The following is a 23,416-nucleotide window of genomic DNA, read 5'->3' on the forward strand; positions in this document are numbered from 1 at the left end:
GTCTGGAGTGTCACCAAGTCCACTATGACACCCCAGGAAATGATACCAACACCCTGGAATGACACTGGGACAGCAGGGGAAGCATGTCTGGGGGCATAAAAGTCACTTTATTTAATGGAAATCCCTGTCAGTTTGCGATTTTCGCAAGCTAACTTTTCCCCATAGAAATGCATTGGCCAGTGCTGATTGGCCAGAGTACGGAACTCGACCAATCAGCGCTGGCTCTGCTGGAGGAGGCGGAGTCTAAGATCGCTCCACACCAGTCTCCATTCAGGTCCGACCTTAGACTCCACCTCCTCCGGCAGAGCCAGCGCTGATTGGCCGAAGGCTGGCCAATGCATTCCTATGCGAATGCAGAGACTTAGCAGTGCTGAGTCAGTTTTGCTCAACTACACATCTGATGCACACTCGGCACTGCTACATCAGATGTAGCAATCTGATGTAGCAGAGCCGAGGGTGCACTAGAACCCCTGTGCAAACTCAGTTCACGCTAATAGAATGCATTGGCCAGTGCTAAGCACACACATTCAGCACTGCTTCATCACGCCAATACAATGCATTAGCCAGTGCTGATTGGCCAGAGTACGGAATTCGGCCAATCAGCGCTGGCTCTGCTGGAGGAGGCGGAGTCTAAGATCGCTCCACACCAGTCTCCATTCAGGTCCGACCTTAGACTCCGCCTCCTCCAGCAGAGCCAGCGCTGATTGGCCGAATTCCGTACTCTGGTCAATCAGCACTGGCTAATGCATTGTATTGGCGTGATGAAGCAGTGCTGAATGTGTGTGCTTAGCACACACATTCAGCTCTACTTCATCGGGCTAATAGAATGCATTGGGCAATCAGCGCTGGCCAATGCATTCTATTAGCTTGATGAAGCAGAGTGTGCACAAGGGTTCAAGCGCACCCTCGGCTCTGATGTAGCAGAGCCGAGGGTGCGCTTGAACCCTTGTGCAGCCTCGGCTCTGCTACATCAGAGCCGAGGGTGCGCTTGAACCCTTGTGCACACTCTGCTTCATCAAGCTAATAGAATGCATTGGCCAGCACTGATTGGCCAGAGTACGGAATTCGGCCAATCAGCGCTGGCCAATGCATCCCTATGGGAAAAAGTTTATCTCACAAAAATCACAATTACACACCCGATAGAGCCCCAAAAAGTTATTTTTAATAACATTCCCCCCTAAATAAAGGTTATCCCTAGCTATCCCTGCCTGTACAGCTATCCCTGTCTCATAGTCACAAAGTTCACATTCTCATATGACCCGGATTTGAAATCCACTATTCGTCTAAAATGAAGGTCACCTGATTTCGGCAGCCAATGACTTTTTCCAATTTTTTTCAATGCCCCCGGTGTCGTAGTTCCTGTCCCACCTCCCCTGCGCTGTTATTGGTGCAAAAAAGGCGCCAGGGAAGGTGGGAGGGGAATCGAATTTTGGCGCACTTTACCACGCGGTGTTCGATTCGATTCGAACATGGCGAACACCCTGATATCCGATCGAACATGTGTTCGATAGAACACTGTTCGCTCATCTCTAATTATGACTCATTGACTACATCACATAGCTGTATTTATCATGTTTAATTATCTTATTTTATTACATCTAATTACTTATCATTCAACAACTAACTCTCTGATATATACAAAAAAATTGTGAGAGACTGTTGATATGTTTGTCTTTGCATCTACTTTGAGACTATACATATCCAGAATATAGATTATGAGATTTGAGATGGTTTACTAATAATCTTTTGTTTTTTTTTTTTTTTTGGACATTCACTTATGTACTTTTTATACTATTTATTGACTTGTGTAAATATACAGTCCTATGAAAAAGTTTTGGCACCCCTATTAATCTTAATCATTTTTAGTTCTAAATATTTTGGTGTTTATAACAGCCATTTCAGTTTGATATATCTAATAACTGATGGACACAGTAATATTTCAGGATTGAAATGAGGTTTATTGTACTAACAGAAAATGTGCAATATGTATTAAACCAAAATTTGACCGGTGCAAAAGTATGGGCACCTCAACAGAAAAGTGACATTAATATTTAGTAGATCCTCCTTTTGCAAAGATAACAGCCTCTAGTCGCTTCCTGTAGCTTTTAATCAGTTCCTGGATCCTGGATAAAGGTATTTTGGACAAACAATTCAAGTTCAGTTAAGTTAGATGGTCACCGAGCATGGACAGCCCGCTTGAAATCATCCCACAGATGTTCAATGATATTCAGGTCTGGGGACTGGGATGGCCATTCCAGAACATTGTAATTGTTCCTCTGCATGAATGCCTGAGGATTTGGAGCGGTGTTTTGGATCATTGTCTTGCTGAAATATCCATCCCCGGCGTAACTTCAACTTCGTCACTGATTCTTGAACATTATTCTCAAGAATCTGCTGATACTGAGTGGAATCCATGCGACCCTCAACTTTAACAAGATTCCCGATGCCGGCATTGGTCACACAGCCCCAGAGCACCAAATTTTACAGTGGGTAGCATGTGTTTTTCTTGGAATGCTGTTTCTTTTTGGACGCCATGCATAACGCCTTTTTTTTATAACCAAACAACTCAATTTTTGTTTCCAAAATGAAGCTGCCTTGTCCAAATGTGCTTTTTCATACCTCAGGCAACTCTATTTGTGGCGTACGTGCAGAAACGGCTTCTTTCTCATCACTCTCCCATACAGCTTCTATTTGTGCAAAGTGCGCTGTATAGTTGACCGATGCACAGTGACACCATCTGCAGCAAGATGATGCTGCAGCTCTTTGGAGGTGGTCTGTGGATTGTCCTTGACTGTTCTCACCATTCTTCTTCTCTGCCTTTCTGATATTTTTCTTGGCCTGCCACTTCTGGGCTTAACAAGAACTGTCCCTGTGGTCTTCCATTTCCTTACTATGTTCCTCACAGTGGAAACTGACAGGTTAAATCTCTGAGACAACTTTTTGTATCCTTCCCCTGAACAACTATGTTGAACAATCTTTGTTTTCAGATCATTTGAGAGTTGTTTTGAGTAGCCCATGATGCCACTCTTCAGAGGAGATTCAAATAGGAGATCAACTTGCAATTGGCCACCTTAAATACCTTTTCTTATGATTGGATACATCTGGCTATGAAGTTCAAAGCTCACTGAGGTTACAAAACCAATTTTGTGCTTCAGTAAGTCAGTAAAAAGTAGTTAGGGGAATTCAAATCAATAAAATGATAAGGGTGCCCATACTTTTGCACCGGTCAAATTTTGGTTTAATGCATATTGCACATTTTCTGTTAGTACAATAAACCTCATTTCAATCCTGAAATATTACTGTGTCCATCAGTTATTAGATATATCAAACTGAAATGGCTGTTGCAAACACCAAAATATTTAGAACTAAAAATGATTAAGATTAATAGGGGTGCCCAAACTTTTTCATAGGACTGTATATATATATATATATATATATATATATATATATATATATATATATTTAATTGTATCACTTGTTCATTTTAAATCTTTATAACTCCTTCAGAATTGTATTTATGCTAATGATTCTTCATGTACTACTTTTTTTTATCTTTTATTCTGATGCATATATGAGTGTTTTTTTCTTTTTTAATGTTTTTTTAACATAGGGGTGCTTTCTTATTACGCCAAACCCCGAAACGCGTTATCCAATAAAGTGTCTTGCATCTATCATCTCTGTTTGTGCCATTGAGGAGAGCGCCACCCCGTTTTTTTCTTCACTGTGTCCCAGTGTATTCTTCAGCTCTGCACCACCGACTACCCACGGCCTCAGTTTGCCAGTCGGTTCACCAGGGGTGTTTGCGACCCTCATTTCAGACTAATACTTCTCATCATTGGACTGTGGACTCCCCAGAATTTGGACGACGGTTATCTTCCATTCTAACTGGGAGGGTTGGACGGAGCTACCATTTTGAATAATTTACTAGTGACCCAACAGGAGCGCAAACATATCTGTTTTTTTTCTCCTTTCTACTCATATATAAAAGTAGTTCACACTTGAAAATGTAGGAAGACCCGCATCACTCAGGCATCTTGTTAAAATTTAACCTTTAATTCAGAAGCATTTAAAAACAGCCAAAAAGGTGAAGAAAAGGCAAAAAGTGAACTAAAAACCGCAGTAGAAAACTGACACATTTCAGGTCTATCTTAGACCTTTAGCCTATTCTTACATTTTTTCAATGTGTATTTGCCTATATGTAAAAGTACTTGAAACACATACACATTAGGTATTCCTGTGTCTGAAAACATCCGGTCTACCAATATATAAAATATTTTTCCCATATAGTGAACGCCGAAGAGAAAAAAAAAATCAGAAGTGCCGAAACACTGCTTACTTTGCTGTTTTGCCACTGATAAAAATTTGAATAAAAAGTGATCAAAGCAATAGCAATTCCCCAAAATGTTATAGCTAAAAAGTACACCCGACCCTGCAAAAAAGGAACCCTATGTATCTCCATACACAGACATATAAAAAGTTATGAGTGTCAGAATATGGGGACTGTAAGAAAAAAATTTTTTGTCAAAGTTTTAGATCTATGAAAAGGGGTTAAAATGTAAATAAAACTATAAAAATTTGGTTACCCCGAAATTGCACCAATGCATAGAATACAGGTGACAGGAGTTTGGCTGCACAGTGAACCCTGTAAAAACAAAGACTAAGAAACTCACACAAGCACAGTTTTTCTCCAATTCCACCTCATCTTGAATTTTTTCCAGCATCCCAGCATATGTTGTGTTTACCACGTCTATTTGACTAATAGGTCCTGTATAGGGTTGAGCTGATCTTGACTTTTCAGGATCGATTTTTAAACCCAATTTCTGATCATTTTTCATTCGAACCCGATCTCTATCCCAATGCAAGTCAATGGAATTTTTTTTTATTAATCGGAGATTGGATTTTAAAAACAATCCTATTCACTATACAGCATGGAATCTAACAATTGAAGGCTTTAATTGTTAGAATCCACGCTGTGTAGTGAATCACTAAGTAGCCAGAGGATTATTTTTTAATCTTCTGGCTACTTAGTCCCCCATGGTGTCCACTTACCTGCAGAGATGGCTGCTCCGGTGCCCGGTGTTCTTCTTCACCTCGCTTCCCCCTGCCTCCCAGGCTAGGAGAGTGTGGGCGGGTACTGGGAGGGCAGACGTCACGTCTCCCCGCTCTGTACCCGCCCACACTCTAAGCCTCAAGCTCTGCCTTCCTAGCTCTTTAAACACTAACCTGGAAGGCAAGGGGCAGCGAGGCGAGAACACCGGCACCGGAGCAGCCATCTCTGCAGGTAAGTAGCTACTAGAGATGTTAGTTTAGTCTCCCATTAGAATCAATGGATTCAGCCGGTGTTGCAGGGGGTTAAGGCTGTGTGCCGGCTGCTTCCATTCATTCCTATGGAACCACAGCGAAGCCTTCACACTGAGTATACACTCTGCTCAGAATGAGCGGAGCGTATACTCAGTGTGAAGGCTAAGCAAAGCATTGTGGGAAATCGTCACCAATCTCGATCCCACCTAAAAAGATTGTGTTCGGAATTCCGATCGCGATCGTGAAATTTTCTCGATCGCCGATCGGAATCCGATCTTTTCCAAACACGATCGCTCAACCCTAGTCCTGTATATGATTGATAGGTTGTTATGGCAGCAGGAGCCTTAGGGCTAGTTCACACGGGGACATGGACGCTGATTTTGACAGCGGATTTCGCGGCCAAATCAGCGTCCATACAATGTCCACACTATGTGAACTGCTCCCGCCGCGACCATCACGGTCGCGGCTTTTACCTCCGCTGTTGGCTCAAATGAATGAGCCGACATGGAGGGCGCTGCGGCTGGGCGGAAGCCACGGCTCATCGCGAGCGGCTTCCGCCCGAAAGATAGGTCATGTCGCTTCTTTTTCTGCTAGCGAGCTAGCAGAAAAAAAAAAGCGAGGAGTTCACATAGGGATACATTGTATGGACGCTGATTTGGCCGTGAAATCCACTGTCAAAATCAGCGTCCATGTCCCCGTGTGAACTAGCCCAGGACCTCATAGGCAGGACCTCATAGGTTGCCTGTCAATAAAACGCTGACTGCGGGTAATACACTGCATCAGTAACGCATTATATTATGTGAGCAATCAGAGGATTGTACAGCCAAACAGGAAAAAAAAATCCACAAATCTATGTAAATATACCGTTATACATGCAAAAATGTTGCATAAAAGTTTTTAATTTAGAAACACATGCAGGATATATCTAAGTGCATTGCAGTATATTCATCTGTATATCTCCTTTTTTTTATAGTCAATATAGGTCGTCTTATTATCAACAAATCTGGGTTGGCCTAGTGGCGAATAGTGAGGATGAAGGCTTTGTATGGTCAGATGGCTCACCTGTAAGTAATGTCTTTTTTTTTTTAATTCTCATTTTTATTAAAGGGGCTCGATCAACAAAATTTTGCTGTATGAGCCCAACATATGCGTGAATAGCCTTTAAAAAGGCCTTTAAATAGCCTTAAATAGCCTTTAAATAGCCTTTAAAAAGGCTATTCAGGCACCGCTAGTTTTATTTTAACCCCCCGTCCCGTTTTAAAATAAAACTATAAAAACATATAGGTAAATCATACCTGAACGTGCACGGTGGGCGGTCATGCACGATCCGACGTCATCTTCTGGCACGCCTACCTCTTCTTTCTTCTTGCAGCAACACCCTCTGGTCCTGGCTCTTCCACGCCTATAGCGTCCTCTTCTTCCGGTGTGATGGCTTCAAATCCCGCGCCTGCATAGTAGTTCTTCCCTCCTGCGCAGGCTTCAGCGCTATTTTTAGCAATGCGCAGTACGCTTGTGACGTTGTAAGTGGAACTGAGCATCCTGAGCCTAACAGTGAAAAAACTGATTTGGCTATTTTGATTATTGTTCCGACTATGGAATTTACCTTAGGGATAATTATTTCCATATTTTAACAGTTTGGGCATTTTCACATATGATAATTTGAAATTTGTTTATTGTCAATGTTCAAATAATTGGAACACAACATTGTATGTAGCCCAATATGGGACCAATTAAAACTACAGAATATGTCAACACAATGTCAATGCATTAACCATGTAGTGAAGTATAAAAACTAATGTGATTGTGTGGTAATTGTGCTGATATTTTCCTTTTTTTATTTAGATGAATTATGAAAACTGGCAATTTTGGAAACCTCGCTACGACAACACACAGTTTTGTGGGTCAGCGAATGGTTATACATTGATGTGGAGTAATTGGCCCTGTGATTATTTTAAAGAATGGTTTTGCAAACTAAAAAAAGGTACAAACATATCAAAAGTAAAGAGAATTTCCTCTTATAGATACAAGCCCTAGTGTAATCACATGGCATACTGAAACCCCCATACTCATGATTGACACCTATAGTACATTATACCAATACTCTTGTCTAACCCCTTCCCGTCGAAGGCATTTTTTGATTTTCGTTTTTGACTCTCCCCCTTCCAAATCCCATAACTTTTTTTTATTTCTCCGCTCCCACAGCCATATGAGGTTTTAATCTTTGCGGGACAAATTTTTGTTCATGATTCCGCAATTAATTATTCTGTTCAATGTACTGGGAAGATGGAAAAAAATTCAGAATGGGGTGGATTTGAAAAAAAAAATGGATGTCTGCGTCTTTCTTACGGGCTTCGGTTTTACGGCGTTCACTGTGCAACCAAAATGGCCTTTATTCTATGTTTTGGTACGATTCCCGGGATACCTAATTTATGGGGTTTTTTTACATTTTAACCCCATTTTAATCCAAAACTGTTAAAAAAAATATTTTTTCTAAAAGTCGCCATATTCTGACAGCCATAACTTTTTGTTTTTATACGTCCGTGTACGGGGATGCATAAGGCGTCTTTTTTGTGGGGGCGGGTGTACTTTTCAGTTCTACCATTTTGGGGAAATGCTATTGCTTTGATCACTTTTTATTCCAATTTTTATCAGAAAGAATACACTGAAAAAAAATGGCGTTTTGGCACTTTCAACTCTTTTTCCTGCTACGGTGTTTACTAGAGATGAGCGAACAGTGTTCTATCGAACTCATGTTCGATCGGATATTAGGCTGTTCGGCATGTTCGAATCGAATCGAACACCGCGTGGTAAAGTGCGCCATTACTCGATTCCCCTCCCACCTTCCCTGGCGCCTTTTTTGCTCCAATAACAGCGCTGGGTAGGTGGGACAGGAACTACGACACCGGTGACGTTGAAAAAAGTAGGCAAAACCCATTGGCTGCCGAAAACATGTGACCTCTAATTTAAAAGAACAGCGCCGCCCAGCTTCGCGTCATTCTGAGCTTGCAATTCACCGAGGACGGAGGTTTCCGTCCAGCTAGCTAGGGCTTAGATTCTGGGTAGGCAGGGACAGGCTAGGATAGGAAGGAGAAGACAACCAACAGCTCTTGTAAGAGCTAAATTCCAGGGAGAAGCTTGTCAGTGTAACGTGGCACTGACGGGCTCAATCGCCGCAACCCAGCTTTCCCAGGATCCTGAATGGAATACACTGTCAGTGTATTCCCGTATACCCGATATATACCCCGATACCCGTTCCAACGGTGTGCCCCCCCACCTTCACCCCAGAAATACCCTGCAAGTCCCCTAGCAATAGAATTGGGGCTATATACACCCACAATTTTTACTACTGGTATACAGTGCCATTGTCTGACTGGGAATTCAAAGAATATATTGGGAATACAAATACCCTCATTTCTTGCTACTGCCATATAGTGCCAGTTTCTGACTGGTAATTCAAAGAATATATTGGGGTTACGTGCACCCACAATTTTTACTACTGGTATACAGTGCCATTGTCTGACTGGGAATTCAAAGAGTATATTGGGAATACAAATACCCTCATTTCTTGCTACTGCCATATAGTGCCAGTTTCTGACTGGGAATTCAAAGAATATATTGGGGTTACGTGCACCCACAATTTTTACTACTGGTATACAGTGCCATTGTCTGACTGGGAATTCAAAGAATATATTGGGGTTATAAATACCCTCATTTCTTGCTACTGCCATATAGTGCCAGTTTCTGACTGGTAATTCAAAGAATATATTGGGGTTACGTGCACCCACAATTTTTACTACTGGTATACAGTGCCATTGTCTGACTGGGAATTCAAAGAGTATATTGGGAATACAAATACCCTCATTTCTTGCTACTGCCATATAGTGCCAGTTTCTGACTGGTAATTCAAAGAATATATTGGGGTTACGTGCACCCACAATTTTTACTACTGGTATACAGTGCCATTGTCTGACTGGGAATTCAAAGAATATATTGGGAATACAAATACCCTCATTTCTTGCTACTGCCATATAGTGCCAGTTTCTGACTGGGAATTCAAAGAATATATTGGGGTTACGTGCACCCACAATTTTTACTACTGGTATACAGTGCCATTGTCTGACTGGGAATTCAAAGAGTATATTGGGAATACAAATACCCTCATTTCTTGCTACTGCCATATAGTGCCAGTTTCTGACTGGGAATTCAAAGAATATATTGGGGTTACGTGCACCCACAATTTTTACTACTGGTATACAGTGCCATTGTCTGACTGGGAATTCAAAGAATATATTGGGGTTATAAATACCCTCATTTCTTGCTACTGCCTTATAGTGCCAGTTTCTGACTGGTAATTCAAAGAATATATTGGGGTTACGTGCACCCACAATTTTTACTACTGGTATACAGTGCCATTGTCTGACTGGGAATTCAAAGAGTATATTGGGAATACAAATACCCTCATTTCTTGCTACTGCCATATAGTGCCAGTTTCTGACTGGGAATTCAAAGAATATATTGGGGTTACGTGCACCCACAATTTTTACTACTGGTATACAGTGCCATTGTCTGACTGGGAATTCAAAGAATATATTGGGGTTATAAATACCCTCATTTCTTGCTACTGCCATATAGTGCCAGTTTCTGACTGGTAATTCAAAGAATATATTGGGGTTACGTGCACCCACAATTTTTACTACTGGTATACAGTGCCATTGTCTGACTGGGAATTCAAAGAGTATATTGGGAATACAAATACCCTCATTTCTTGCTACTGCCATATAGTGCCAGTTTCTGACTGGGAATTCAAAGAATATATTGGGGTTACGTGCACCCACAATTTTTACTACTGGTATACAGTGCCATTGTCTGACTGGGAATTCAAAGAATATATTGGGGTTATAAATACCCTCATTTCTTGCTACTGCCATATAGTGCCAGTTTCTGACTGGTAATTCAAAGAATATATTGGGGTTACGTGCACCCACAATTTTTACTACTGGTATACAGTGCCATTGTCTGACTGGGAATTCAAAGAGTATATTGGGAATACAAATACCCTCATTTCTTGCTACTGCCATATAGTGCCAGTTTCTGACTGGGAATTCAAAGAATATATTGGGGTTACGTGCACCCACAATTTTTACTACTGGTATACAGTGCCATTGTCTGACTGGGAATTCAAAGAATATATTGGGAATACAAATACCCTCATTTCTTGCTACTGCCATATAGTGCCAGTTTCTGACTGGTAATTCAAAGAATATATTGGGGTTACGTGCACCCACAATTTTTACTACTGGTATACAGTGCCATTGTCTGACTGGGAATTCAAAGAGTATATTGGGAATACAAATACCCTCATTTCTTGCTACTGCCATATAGTGCCAGTTTCTGACTGGGAATTCAAAGAATATATTGGGGTTACGTGCACCCACAATTTTTACTACTGGTATACAGTGCCATTGTCTGACTGGGAATTCAAAGAATATATTGGGGTTATAAATACCCTCATTTCTTGCTACTGCCATATAGTGCCAGTTTCTGACTGGTAATTCAAAGAATATATTGGGGTTACGTGCACCCACAATTTTTACTACTGGTATACAGTGCCATTGTCTGACTGGGAATTCAAAGAGTATATTGGGAATACAAATACCCTCATTTCTTGCTACTGCCATATAGTGCCAGTTTCTGACTGGGAATTCAAAGAATATATTGGGGTTACGTGCACCCACAATTTTTACTACTGGTATACAGTGCCAATTTCTAACTAGGAATTCAAAATGCGCAAGGCTCCCGGAAAGGGACGTGGACGAGGCCGTGGGCGAGGTCGGGGGAATGGTTCTGGGGAGCAAGGTAGCAGTGAAGCCACAGGGCGTCCCGTGCCTACTCCTGTGGGGCAGCAAGCATTGCGCCACTCCACAGTGCCAGGGTTGCTTGCCACATTAACTAAACTGCAGGGTACAAACCTTAGTAGGCCCGAGAACCAGGAACAGGTCTTGCAATGGCTGTCAGAGAACGCTTACAGCACATTGTCCAGCAGCCAGTCAGACTCTGCCTCCTCTCCTCCTATTACCCAACAGTCTTGTCTTCCTTCCTCCCAAAATTCCGAAGCTTTACAGAACAATAACCCAAACTGTCCCTGCTCCCCAGAGCTGTTCTCCGCTCCTTTCATTGTCCCTCAACCTGCCTCTCCACGTCACGATTCCACGAACCTAACAGAGGAGCATCTGTGTCCAGATGCTCAAACACTAGAGTCTCCTCCATCTCCGTTCGATTTGGTGGTGGATGACCAGCAACCCACCCTCATCGACGATGATGTGACGCAGTTGCCGTCAGGGCATCCAGTTGACCGGCGCATTGTGCGGGAGGAGGAGATGAGACAGGAGTTGGAAGAGGAAGTGGTGGATGATGAGGACACTGACCCGACCTGGACAGGGGGGATGTCAAGCGGGGAAAGTAGTGTGGATGTTGAGGCAGGTGCAGCACCAAAAAGGGTAGCTAGAGGCAGAGGCAGAGGTCAGCAGCTTAGGCGAAGCCAGGCCACACCCGGAATCTCCCAAGATGTTTCAGTTCGTACCCAGCCCCGAAAAACTCCCACCTCGAGGGCACGTTTCTCGAAGGTGTGGAGTTTTTTCAAGGAATGCGCCGAGGACAGATATAGTGTTGTCTGCACAATTTGCCTCTCGAAATTGATTAGGGGCTCTGAGAAGAGCAACCTGTCCACCACTTCAATGCGCCGTCATTTGGAATCCAAGCACTGGAATCAGTGGCAGGCAGCAACGGCAGGACAAAGGCCGCCTGCCGTTCACGCCACTGCCACTGCCTCTGCCTCTGCCTCTGCCACTGCCACTGCTGACTGTGCTGGCGATGCACTCCAGAGGACGAGCCAGGACACCACTTCATCTGCCTCCGCCACTTTGTTGACTTCTACCTCATCCTCCCCTGGTCCTGTCTTATCTCCTTCTCCTGCACCATCAAAGGCACCATCAGGCGTTTCTTTACAACAACCCACCATCTCTCAGACATTGGAGCGGCGGCAGAAATACACTGCTAACCACCCACACGCGCAAGCCTTGAACGCCAACATCGCTAAACTGCTGGCCCAGGAGATGTTGGCGTTCCGGCTTGTTGAAACTCCCGCCTTCCTGGACCTGATGGCAACTGCGGCACCTCGCTATGCCGTCCCTAGCCGTCACTACTTCTCCCGGTGTGCCGTCCCCGCCTTGCACCAGCACGTGTCACTCAACATCAGGCGGGCCCTTAGTTCCGCGCTTTGCACAAAGGTCCACTTGACCACCGACGCGTGGACAAGTGCATGCGGACAGGGACGCTACATTTCACTGACGGCACACTGGGTGAATGTAGTTGAGGCTGGGACTGCTTCCCAAACTGGCCCGGTGTACCTCGTCTCCCCGCCTAACATTCCTGGCAGGGACACGAGAAGAACACCCCCCTCCTCCTCCTCCTCTACCGCCTCCTCCTCCGCCACCGCCTCCTCCTCCGCCACCGCCTCCTCCTCCGCTGTTAGATTGACCCCAGCTACGAGTTGGAAACGTTGCAGCACTGGCGTTGGTAGACGTCAGCAGGCTGTGCTGAAGCTGATCAGCTTGGGGGACAGACAGCACACTGCCTCCGAGGTGAGGGATGCCCTCCTCGATGAGACGGCAATATGGTTTGAGCCGCTGCACCTGGGCCCAGGCATGGTCGTTTGTGATAACGGCCGGAACCTGGTAGCAGCTCTGGAGCTTGCCGGACTCCAACATGTTCCATGCCTGGCCCACGTCTTCAACCTAGTGGTGCAACGTTTCCTAAAGAGCTACCCCAATGTTCCAGAGCTACTGGTGAAAGTGCGGCGCATGTGCGCCCACTTTCGCAAGTCGACAGTAGCCGCTGCTAGCTTAAAATCTCTCCAGCAACGCCTGCATGTGCCACAACACCGGCTTTTGTGCGACGTCCCCACACGCTGGAACTCAACGTTTCAGATGTTGAATAGAGTGGTTGAGCAGCAGAGACCTTTGATGGAATACCAGCTACAAAACCCTAGGGTGCCACAAAGTCAGCTGCCTCAGTTTCACATCCATGAGTGGCCATGGATGAGAGACCTTTGTGACATCCTACGGGTCTTTGAGGAGTCCACAAGGAGGGTGAGCTCTGAGGATGCGATGGTGAGCCTTACAATCCCGCTCTTGTGTGTTCTGAGAGAATCCCTGATTGACATCAGGGATAACTCAGATCACACAGAGGAGTTAGGGATAGCATCCGATCCGTCACAGCTGGAGAGTAGGTCCACACATCTGTCCGCTTCACTGCGTTTAATGGAGGAGGAGGAGGAGGAGGAAGAAGAGTTGTCCGATGATGTTATGGTGATACAGGAGGCTTCCGGGCAACTTCGAATCGTCCCATTGTTGCAGCGCGGATGGGTAGACATGGAGGATGAGGAGGAAATGGAGATTGAACTTTCCGGTGGGGCCAGAGGAGTCATGCCAACTAACACTGTGGCAGACATGGCTGAGTTCATGTTGGGGTGCTTTACAACCGACAAGCGTATTGTCAAAATCATGGAGGACAACCAGTACTGGATCTTTGCTATCCTTGACCCCCGGTATAAAAACAACATCTCGTCTTTTATTCCGGTAGAGGGGAGGGCCAATCGCATCAATGCTTGCCACAGGCAATTGGTGCAGAATATGATGGAGATGTTTCCAGCATGTGACGTTGGCGGCAGGGAGGGCAGTTCCTCCAGTAGGCAACCAAGTTCTCACCGGTCCACACAAACGAGGGGCACACTGTCTAAGGTCTGGGACACCTTGATGGCACCCCCTCGCCAAAGTGCCGCCACGGAGGGTCCTAGTGTCACCAGGCGTGAGAAGTATAGGCGCATGTTGCGGGAATACCTTTCCGACCACAGCCCTGTCCTCTCCGACCCCTCTGCGCCCTACACGTATTGGGTGTCGAAGTTGGACCTGTGGCTTGAACTTGCCCTATATGCCTTGGAGGTGCTGTCCTGTCCTGCCGCCAGCGTCCTATCTGAGAGGGTGTTCAGTGCAGCCGGTGGCATCATCACTGACAAGCGCACCCGTCTGTCAGCTGAGAGTGCCGACCGGCTCACTTTGATAAAAATGAACCACCACTGAGTAGAGCCGTCATTTTTGTGCCCACCTGTGTAAAGCACCCCAACATGAAACTCCATGTCTGTACTCAACCTCTCCAATTCCTCCGCATCCTCATACTCATCCACCATAAGCGTTGCACAATTCTGCTAATACTAGGCTCCCTCCACCCTGATTTCCCCCAACTCTGCTGGTTAGAGGCTCCCTCCACCCTGATTTCCACCAACTCTGCTGGTTAGAGGCTCCCTCCACCATGAATTTGCCCAAACTGGGCTGTTTAGAGGCTCCCTCCACCATGAATTGGTCCAAACTGGGCTGGTTAGAGGCTCCCTCCACCATGAATTTCCCAAAACTTGGCTGTTTAGAGGCTCCCTCCACCATTAATTGGTCCAAACTGGGCTGGTTAGAGGCTCCCTCCACCATGAATTTGCCCAAACTGGGGTGGTTAGAGGCTCCCTCCACCATTAATTGGTCCAAACTGGGCTGGTTAGAGGCTCCCTCCACAATTAATTGGTCCAAACTGGGCTAATTAGAGGCTCCCTCCACCATGAATTGGTCCAAACTGGGCTGGTTAGAGGCTCCCTCCACCATGAATTGGTCCAAACTGGGGTGGTTAGAGGCTCCCTCCACCATTAATTGGTCCAAACTGGGCAGGTTAGAGGCTCCCTCCACCATTAATTGGTCCAAACTGGGGTGGTTAGAGGCTCCCTCCACCATTAATTGGTCCAAACTGGGCTGGTTAGAGGCTCCCTCCACAATTAATTGGTCCAAACTGGGCTAATTAGAGGCTCCCTCCACCATGAATTGGTCCAAACTGGGTTTTTTAGAGGCTCCCTCCACCATGAATTTGCCCAAACTGGGCTGGTTAGAGGCTCCCTCCACCATGAATTGGTCCAAACTGGGGTTTTTAGAGGCTCCCTCCACCATGAATTGGTCCAAACTTGGCTGTTTAGAGGCTCCCTCCACCATGAATTGGTCCAAACTGGGGTGGTTAGAGGCTCCCTCCACCATTAATTGGTCCAAACTGGGCTGGTTAGAGGCTCCCTCCACCATGAATTTCCCAAAACTTGGCTGTTTAGAGGCTCCCTCCACCATTAATTGGTCCAAACTGGGCTGGTTAGAGGCTCCCTCCACCATGAATTTGCCCAAACTGGGCTGTTTAGAGGCTCCCTCCACCATGAATTTGCCCAAACTGGGCTGTTTAGAGGCTCCCTCCACCATGAATTGGTCCAAACTGGGCTGGTTAGAGGCTCCCTCCACCATGAATTTCCCAAAACTTGGCTGTTTAGAGGCTCCCTCCACCATGAATTGGTCCAAACTGGGCTGGTTAGAGGCTCCCTCCACCATGAATTTCCCAAAACTTGGCTGTTTAGAGGCTCCCTCCACCATTAATTGGTCCAAACTGGGCTGGTTAGAGGCTCCCTCCACCATGAATTTGCCCAAACTGGGGTGGTTAGAGGCTCCCTCCACCATTAATTGGTCCAAACTGGGGTGGTTAGAGGCTCCCTCCACCATTAATTGGTCCAAACTGGGCTGGTTAGAGGCTCCCTCCACAATTAATTGGTCCAAACTGGGCTAATTAGAGGTTCCCTCCACCATGAATTGGTCCAAACTGGGTTTTTTAGAGGCTCCCTCCACCATGAATTTGCCCAAACTGGGCTGTTTAGAGGCTCCCTCCACCATGAATTGGTCCAAACTGGGCTGGTTAGAGGCTCCCTCCACCATGAATTGGTCCAAACTGGGCTGGTTAGAGGCTCCCTCCACCATGAATTGGTCCAAACTGGGCTGGTTAGAGGCTCCCTCCACCATGAATTGGTCCAAACTGGGCTGGTTAGAGGCTCCCTCCACCATGAATTGGTCCAAACTGGGCTGGTTAGAGGCTCCCTCCACCATGAATTTGCCCAAACTGGGCTGTTTAGAGGCTCCCTCCACCATGAATTTGCCCAAACTGGGCTGGTTAGAGGCTCCCTCCACCATGAATTTGCCCACACTGGGCTGGTTAGAGGCTCCCTCCACCATGAATTTCCCAAAACTTGGCTGTTTAGAGGCTCCCTCCACCATTAATTGGTCCAAATTGGGCTGGTTAGAGGCTCCCTCCACCATGAATTGGTCCAAACTTGGCTGTTTAGAGGCTCCCTCCACCATTAATTGGTCCAAACTGGGCTGGTTAGAGGCTCCCTCCACCATGAATTTCCCAAAACTTGGCTGTTTAGAGGCTCCCTCCACCATTAATTGGTCCAAACTGGGCTGGTTAGAGGCTCCCTCCACCATGAATTTGCCCAAACTGGGCTGTTTAGAGGCTCCCTCCACCATGAATTTGCCCAAACTGGGCTGGTTAGAGGCTCCCTCCACCATAAATTGGTCCAAACTGGGCTGGTTAGAGGCTCCCTCCACCATGAATTTGCCCAAACTGGGCTGTTTAGAGGCTCCCTCCACCATGAATTTGCCCAAACTGGGCTGGTTAGAGGCTCCCTCCACCATGAATTGGTCCAAACGGGTTTTTAGAGGCTCCCTTCACCATGAATTGGTCCAAACTTGGCTGTTTAGAGGCTCCCTCCACCATGAATTGGTCCAAACTGGGGTGGTTAGAGGCTCCCTCCACCATGAATTTGCCCAAACTGGGCTGTTTAGAGGCTCCCTCCACCATGAATTGGTCCAAACTGGGTTTTTTAGAGGCTCCCTCCACCATGAATTGGTCCAAACTGGGCTGGTTAGAGGCTCCCTCCACCATGAATTGGTCCAAACTGGGGTGGTTAGAGGCTCCCTCCACCATTAATTGGTCCAAACTGGGCTGGTTAGAGGCTCCCTCCACCATTAATTGGTCCAAACTGGGCTGGTTAGAGGCTCCCTCCACCATGAATTTGCCCAAACTGGGCTGGTTAGAGGCTCCCTCCACCATGAATTGGTCCAAACTGGGGTTTTTAGAGGCTCCCTCCACCATGAATTGGTCCAAACTGGGGTTTTTAGAGTCTCCCTCCACCATGAATTGGTCCAAACTGGGGTTTTTAGAGGCTCCCTCCACCATGAATTTGCCCAAACTCTGCTGGTTAGAGGCTCAATCCACCCTGATTTTCAAAACAAATGTTGGTGCCAACCTCAACTTACTACAAGGGCCAAATTCACTGCTGGTGACAAGCTCTCCTCACTGCAAGTGCCAAATACACATGTTTCAAGGTGTTTTCCTACTGTCAGAGAGGTGGTATTGAGTGTGTAAAGTGTGTAGTTGTTAGGCTGTGATGTTGGGGTAATAGAGGGTCTTTGGTGTGTTAGATGCCCCCAGACATGCTTCCCCTGCTGTCCCAGTGTCATTCCAGAGGTGTTGGCATCATTTCCTGGGGTGTCATAGTGGACTTGGTGACCCTCCAGACACGGATTTGGGTTTCCCCCTTAACGAGTATCTGTTCCCCATAGACTATAATGGGGTTCGAAACCCGTTCGAACACACGAACATTGAGCGGCTGTTCGAATCGAATTTCGAACCTCGAACATTTTAGTGTTCGCTCATCTCTAGTGTTTACCATACAGGAAAAATATTTTTATAGATTTGTAGAGCGGGCGTTTTCGGACAAAGGATACCTAATATGTATGTGTTTCACAGTATTTAACTACTTTTATTTGTGTTCTAGGGAAAGGGGGAGATTTGAATTTTTTATTCTTTATATTTTTTTATTTTATTTTATTTTTTGCATTTATTAGACCCCCTATGGGTCTTGAACCCCAGGGGGTCTGATCACTAATGCAATGCATTACAATGCTAATGCATTGCAAAAAAATCATCATTTCTTTTGCAGACTGCATAGAGCAGCCTGCAAAAGAAAGTGCATTTCTGCAACCATCACACTCTCTTGTCAATTTTTCTTTTGCATCCACATTTAGGGAGGTTAGCCACAGTGCCATGGGCTTTAAACTTCTTGATGACACTGCGCACGGTAGGCACAGGAACATTCAGGTTTTTGGAGATGGACTTGTAGCCTTGAGATTGCTCATGCTTCCTCACAATTTTGCTTCTCAAGTCCTCAGACAGTTCTTTGGTCTTCTTTCTTTTCTCCATGCTCAATGTGGTCACACAAGGACACAGGACAGAGGTTGAGTCAACTTTAATCCATTTCAACTGGCTGCAAGTGTGATTTAGTTATTGCCACCACCTGTTAGGTGCCTCAGGTAAGTAACAGGTGCTGTTAATTACACAAATTAGAGATTTTTCAAACAGTACCAATACTTTTGTCCACCCCCTTTTTATGTTTGGTGTGAAATTATATCCAATTTGGCTTTTTGACAATTCTTTTTGTGGTTTTCCATTGAAGACAAATTAAATGAAGATAATAATACCAAAGAATTTCTGATTGCAATCATTTTCTGGAAGAAAATGAGTATTATCTGACAGAATTGCAGGGGTGCCAATACTGTATATACCATGTTTACTACAATTGTGGCTATGAAATCAAACCAACTCTTGTCACTGACATTGATTTTATATGATTATGAAACACTTATGTCAGTATGTAACTTAGGTTACCTATCAGTCCTATCCTTTTAATTTTGGATTCATTTGTACTTTTTTTTTTAAATCATTTTATTCTTGTTGTGTATTTTATGTTTTTATTGCAATTGTAAGCAGTGAGTTTTATTGTTCTTGTTATATAGTGGTCTGAAGAAGACGCTGGTCAAAACGCATAGCCTGTCTTTTTGGAACCAATAAACGAATATTAATTTATTTAAGTTTTGGTTTCCTTGGATTCCATCCAGTGGCGCTCCCATTCCATCCCAGTTTTTTGTTTTCTCTACTCCCATTAGCCTGTAAAGTGGTTTTCCTAGTAGCCATTACAGGCTTATAGAGAATTATAGGCCTTATTCTCTAGAAACCCATATTTGAGATTTTTGCCGAATGGGTCCTCCGGAGAATTCTGCCAGGTTTCATACCTGACATTCTTACTTTTCAAAATTTTAATGAAGAATCCTTTTTACCAGTTTTCTATCCTCATCCTGAGACAGAAGGACAGATACGTTTTCACAACCAAGATGTTTAAAAGCTATTCTGACCTATCTGTATAGAACCAAAGAAAATAGGAAAACTTATTTGTACTCTATTCAGGCGCTCAGAAGGAGATAAAATTCTCTAAAGGCACACTGGCCAAATGGATCAAATTTATTATCCTGAAGGCTTATAGATTAGCAGATCTCTCTTTGCCTGCCTCACCAAGGACACATTCTATACGTTCCACAGCAACTTCATGGGCTGAAAGCGCACAAGTATCTATTCTGGATATTTGTAATGCTGCTTCTTCGAGTTCTTCCTCTACCTTCATCAAGTATTATGGCCTGGACATTCACTCTGAAGGTCCAGCCTTTTGAACAGCATTACTGAATACGGTTTCCAAGTGATGATCTCCCCCTCTTAGGTAGCTAGTTAGGCCCCTTCTGTGCCACAGGATGAATAAGAAAATTGTGTTTACCTGGAATTTTATTTTCCTTCAGTCTGAAGGCAGCACAGCATACCCACCCAATATAACTCAACTAAAAGGACTCATTCATTAAAACACAAAAACTTAGTAGAAAGTGGGGGTTCTTATGACATTAGTTACAATAATTAACTGTCTCATTGCTACCATGGCGGGCCGGTCCTAGGAGAAGTTGAAGGTGGTGATAAAAACCCTTTTGTGCTGCCTTCCAATTCAAAGAAAGTAAAATTACAGGTAAATATAAGGTAATTGCTAGAGGAGCAATTATCCAGTAGGTGTTGGTGAACCCTGGGGGGGGAGGGGCATGACAAGACAGTGAGCCCTATTTTGAACCCCTCCACTCAGTCCCTTCCTGCTTCCCTGTCCCGTCCTAAGTGACTGGAGACAACTGGGCAGCAAAACCTTACCTAGAACGCAGACAAGACAAACCACAACAAAGGGAGGTCAGCTAGCCAAGGGTTCAGAAACAGTTGAGCAAACACAGTACAGAATCGTAATCTAAGAGAATAGTCCAAGGTAAAGCCAGAGGACAAAAATAAGAATACAGGTGACAAATCAGCAATTGTAAAGCCAGCAAGCATGAGGCATTAGCTAGCACCAATGTGAATGTAAGTCAAGAATAAATAGGGAGGAAGAACCTACCCCAGACTTGATAGGAAGATAGACTGTCAATCACATAGGCAAGGCTAAAATAACTATTTGAGGAGCAGATGGAAACCAAGGTGATGGAGATGGGTGTGGTAGAAAATCAATTACCAAGGTGAGGGAATAGGATAGTGTTCAGATAGACCATGAAGAACCCAAAAGAAGAAATCACAGCTGGATATGTCTCGGACGGGCAAGGATGTTACAGTGAATCTAATTTTGTCTTTCTTGTTATTTTTAGGAGCAGAATTAAAGGAAGAACCAAAACCCTTTGGTAAGTTATTTCTCATTCTGTAAGGGTAGATTCACACACAGCAATTAAAAAAAAAAAAAAAAAAACTTCAGTTTTTGATTCAGGTTTTTTGAACCAAGCCAGCAGTAGATGCAGTAGGAAGGATAAAAGTATGTTCTTCATCTAAAGTTCCCATCCCAAATGGAAAACTTCCACAAAAAAAGCCATTGAGTGAAACAAACCATAAGACTAAATCCCTGCATAGCTAAAAACAAAACAAAGCAAAAAAAAAAAAAAAAAACAGCACAAAAATAACATTCCAATTTTCCGCAGTATTTTTCATTGAGTTTTTGCTAAATTTTTCTCTGCTACTTTTCTTGCAATATATGTGGAAAATATAAATTTCTTAGGGAAAACACTCACAATTCCACAGCTAAAATTAATAAGATGCATTTTTCAAAAACACAAGCATTTTGAAAATGCAGGTTTTCGGAAGCTCTTTTTTCCCCACAATAAAATCTTATTCACTTTGCTTGTATTTTAAAATGCAGCATTTATTTTCTGTGTTTTGTTTCTTTAGACCAAGGTGACATTCACACAGTGATTAAAGCCCGGGTGGTGTCCATTTTTTTTAATGGATGTCATACAGCAGCATTAAATTCAATGTCAGTGACTGGGGGTTATTCACATGACCATTATTTGACAGGCCATTGTAATGAACTATCAAAATATAGGCCATGTTCTATTTTTGTCCTATTGTCTGTTGTTCTATTTTCCTGGATCCCTCCAAACATTGTAATGTATGAAGGATCTGTAACTTGGTCAACGAATCACTGCAGCAATATGTAAAACACAAAAACAGCCCAGACCCCTAAATTAGTACAGACCCCAGACCAGATCCTCTAAACTAATAACCCCAGATCTCTAAATTTATCTCTCTATATTATAAAAATGAATTCTTGTCTGTCTGTCTGTTCTCTATGCGTGACCAAACGACTGGACCAATCTTCAGCAAATTTGGCACACAGATACTTCAGGTGTCCAGAAAGGTTTAAGAAGAGGCCCCAACTCACATGGGCGTACCGTTCCAGAGATACAGCTTTCCCAACACCCTGACCCCACCATTAGCCAATACAAACCTGCAAATCTTTCACTCATATTCCAACTGCAATACACACAGCCACTCCACATGTACAATCCAACACTGATATCCAAATTGAGTCCTAGATTATCTAAACCCATTCTTTATAGAAATATAAAATGTCTCATTGTCTTTTTACAGTCTGTACAATTACACACATGGGCTCCTTCAAAGACTCTAGATCCCTAATGTTAATTCTATAACAGGACTATCACCTACCATGTGCCATTTATAATACTGCTGTTCTCATGTGTTACAGACCATCCTTATACCCACTCACCAGTGCCCCCAATGGTTCATATATAATCTTTCTATAATATAAAAATGAGTTTCTGCCTGTGTCAGTCTGTTCTTTATGTGCGACCAAACAACTGGACCAATCTTCCCCAAATTTGGCACACAGCTACTTCAGGTGTTTGGTAAGGTTTAAGATGAGGCATCAACTCTCTCGGAATTACCGTTCCTGAGATACAGTATTCTCAGAACACTAGCCCCATTAGTCAATACAAACCTGCAATTCTTTCACTTATATTCCAACTGCAATACACACGATCACTCCACATGTACAATCCCGCACTGATATCCTAACTGAGATACACACATCAGAGGATTAGATACGCGGCTCAGCACACAGTACCAAATGCCAGAGGATTAGATACACCGGTAAGCACCTAGTATCACATGCCAGAGGATTAGATACGCATGTCTGCACACAGTTCCACACACCAGAGGATTAAATATGCGCGTCTGCACTCAGTTCCACAAACCGAAGGATTAGATACACGTGTCTGCACACAGTTCCACATGCCAGAGGATTAGATATGCGCGTCTGCACACAGTTCCACGTGCCAGAGGATTAGCTAAGCACGTCTGCTCAAAGTACCACATGCTGAAGGATTAGATACATGTGTCAACACACAGTATCACATGCCAGAGGATTAGATATGCACGTCTGCACACAGTTCCACATGCCAAAGGATTAGATACACGTGTTTGCACACAGTTCCACATGCCAGAGGATTAGATATGCACGTCTGCACATAATTCCGCATGCCAGAGGATTAGATATGCGCATCTTCACAAAGTACAACACGCTGGAGGATTAGAAACACAGCTCAGCGCATAGTATCACACGCCAGAGGATTAGATACATGCATCTGCACAAAGTTCCACATGCGAAAGGATTAGATACGCGTGTCTACACACAGTTCCACATGCAAGAGGATTAGATATGCACGTCTGCACACAGTTCCACATGCCAAAGGATTAGATACACACATCTACACACAGTTCCACATGCATAGGATTAGATGTGCGTTTTTGCACAAAGTACCACATGCTGGAGAATTAGATACACAGGTCAGCACACAGTATCACACGCCAGAGGATTAGATACACGCATCTGCACACAGTTCCACATGCCAAAGGATTAGATATGCACGTATTCACACAGTTCCACACGCCAGAGGATTAGATACACAGGTCAGCACACAGTATCACATGCCAGAGGATTAGATATGCGCGT

At 44.4% G+C, this 23,416-nt stretch overlaps 1 protein-coding gene across 1 annotated transcript in view; it reads left to right on the top strand.

Moving 5' to 3' along the window:
• The window catches only part of LOC142200948 (macrophage mannose receptor 1-like), a 95,187-nt gene that overhangs the window by 26,429 nt on the left and 45,342 nt on the right, over positions 1–23,416 (top strand). Inside the window, exons 10-12 of the mRNA XM_075271701.1 lie at positions 6,275–6,365; positions 7,144–7,282; positions 20,760–20,792. Of these exons, the coding sequence (XP_075127802.1) occupies positions 6,275–6,365; positions 7,144–7,282; positions 20,760–20,792 (263 nt within the window). The remainder of the gene's footprint in view (positions 1–6,274; positions 6,366–7,143; positions 7,283–20,759; positions 20,793–23,416) is intronic.

The sequence above is a fragment of the Leptodactylus fuscus genome, chromosome 4 (genome assembly GCF_031893055.1).
Source record: "Leptodactylus fuscus isolate aLepFus1 chromosome 4, aLepFus1.hap2, whole genome shotgun sequence".
Lineage (NCBI taxonomy): Eukaryota > Metazoa > Chordata > Amphibia > Anura > Leptodactylidae > Leptodactylus > Leptodactylus fuscus.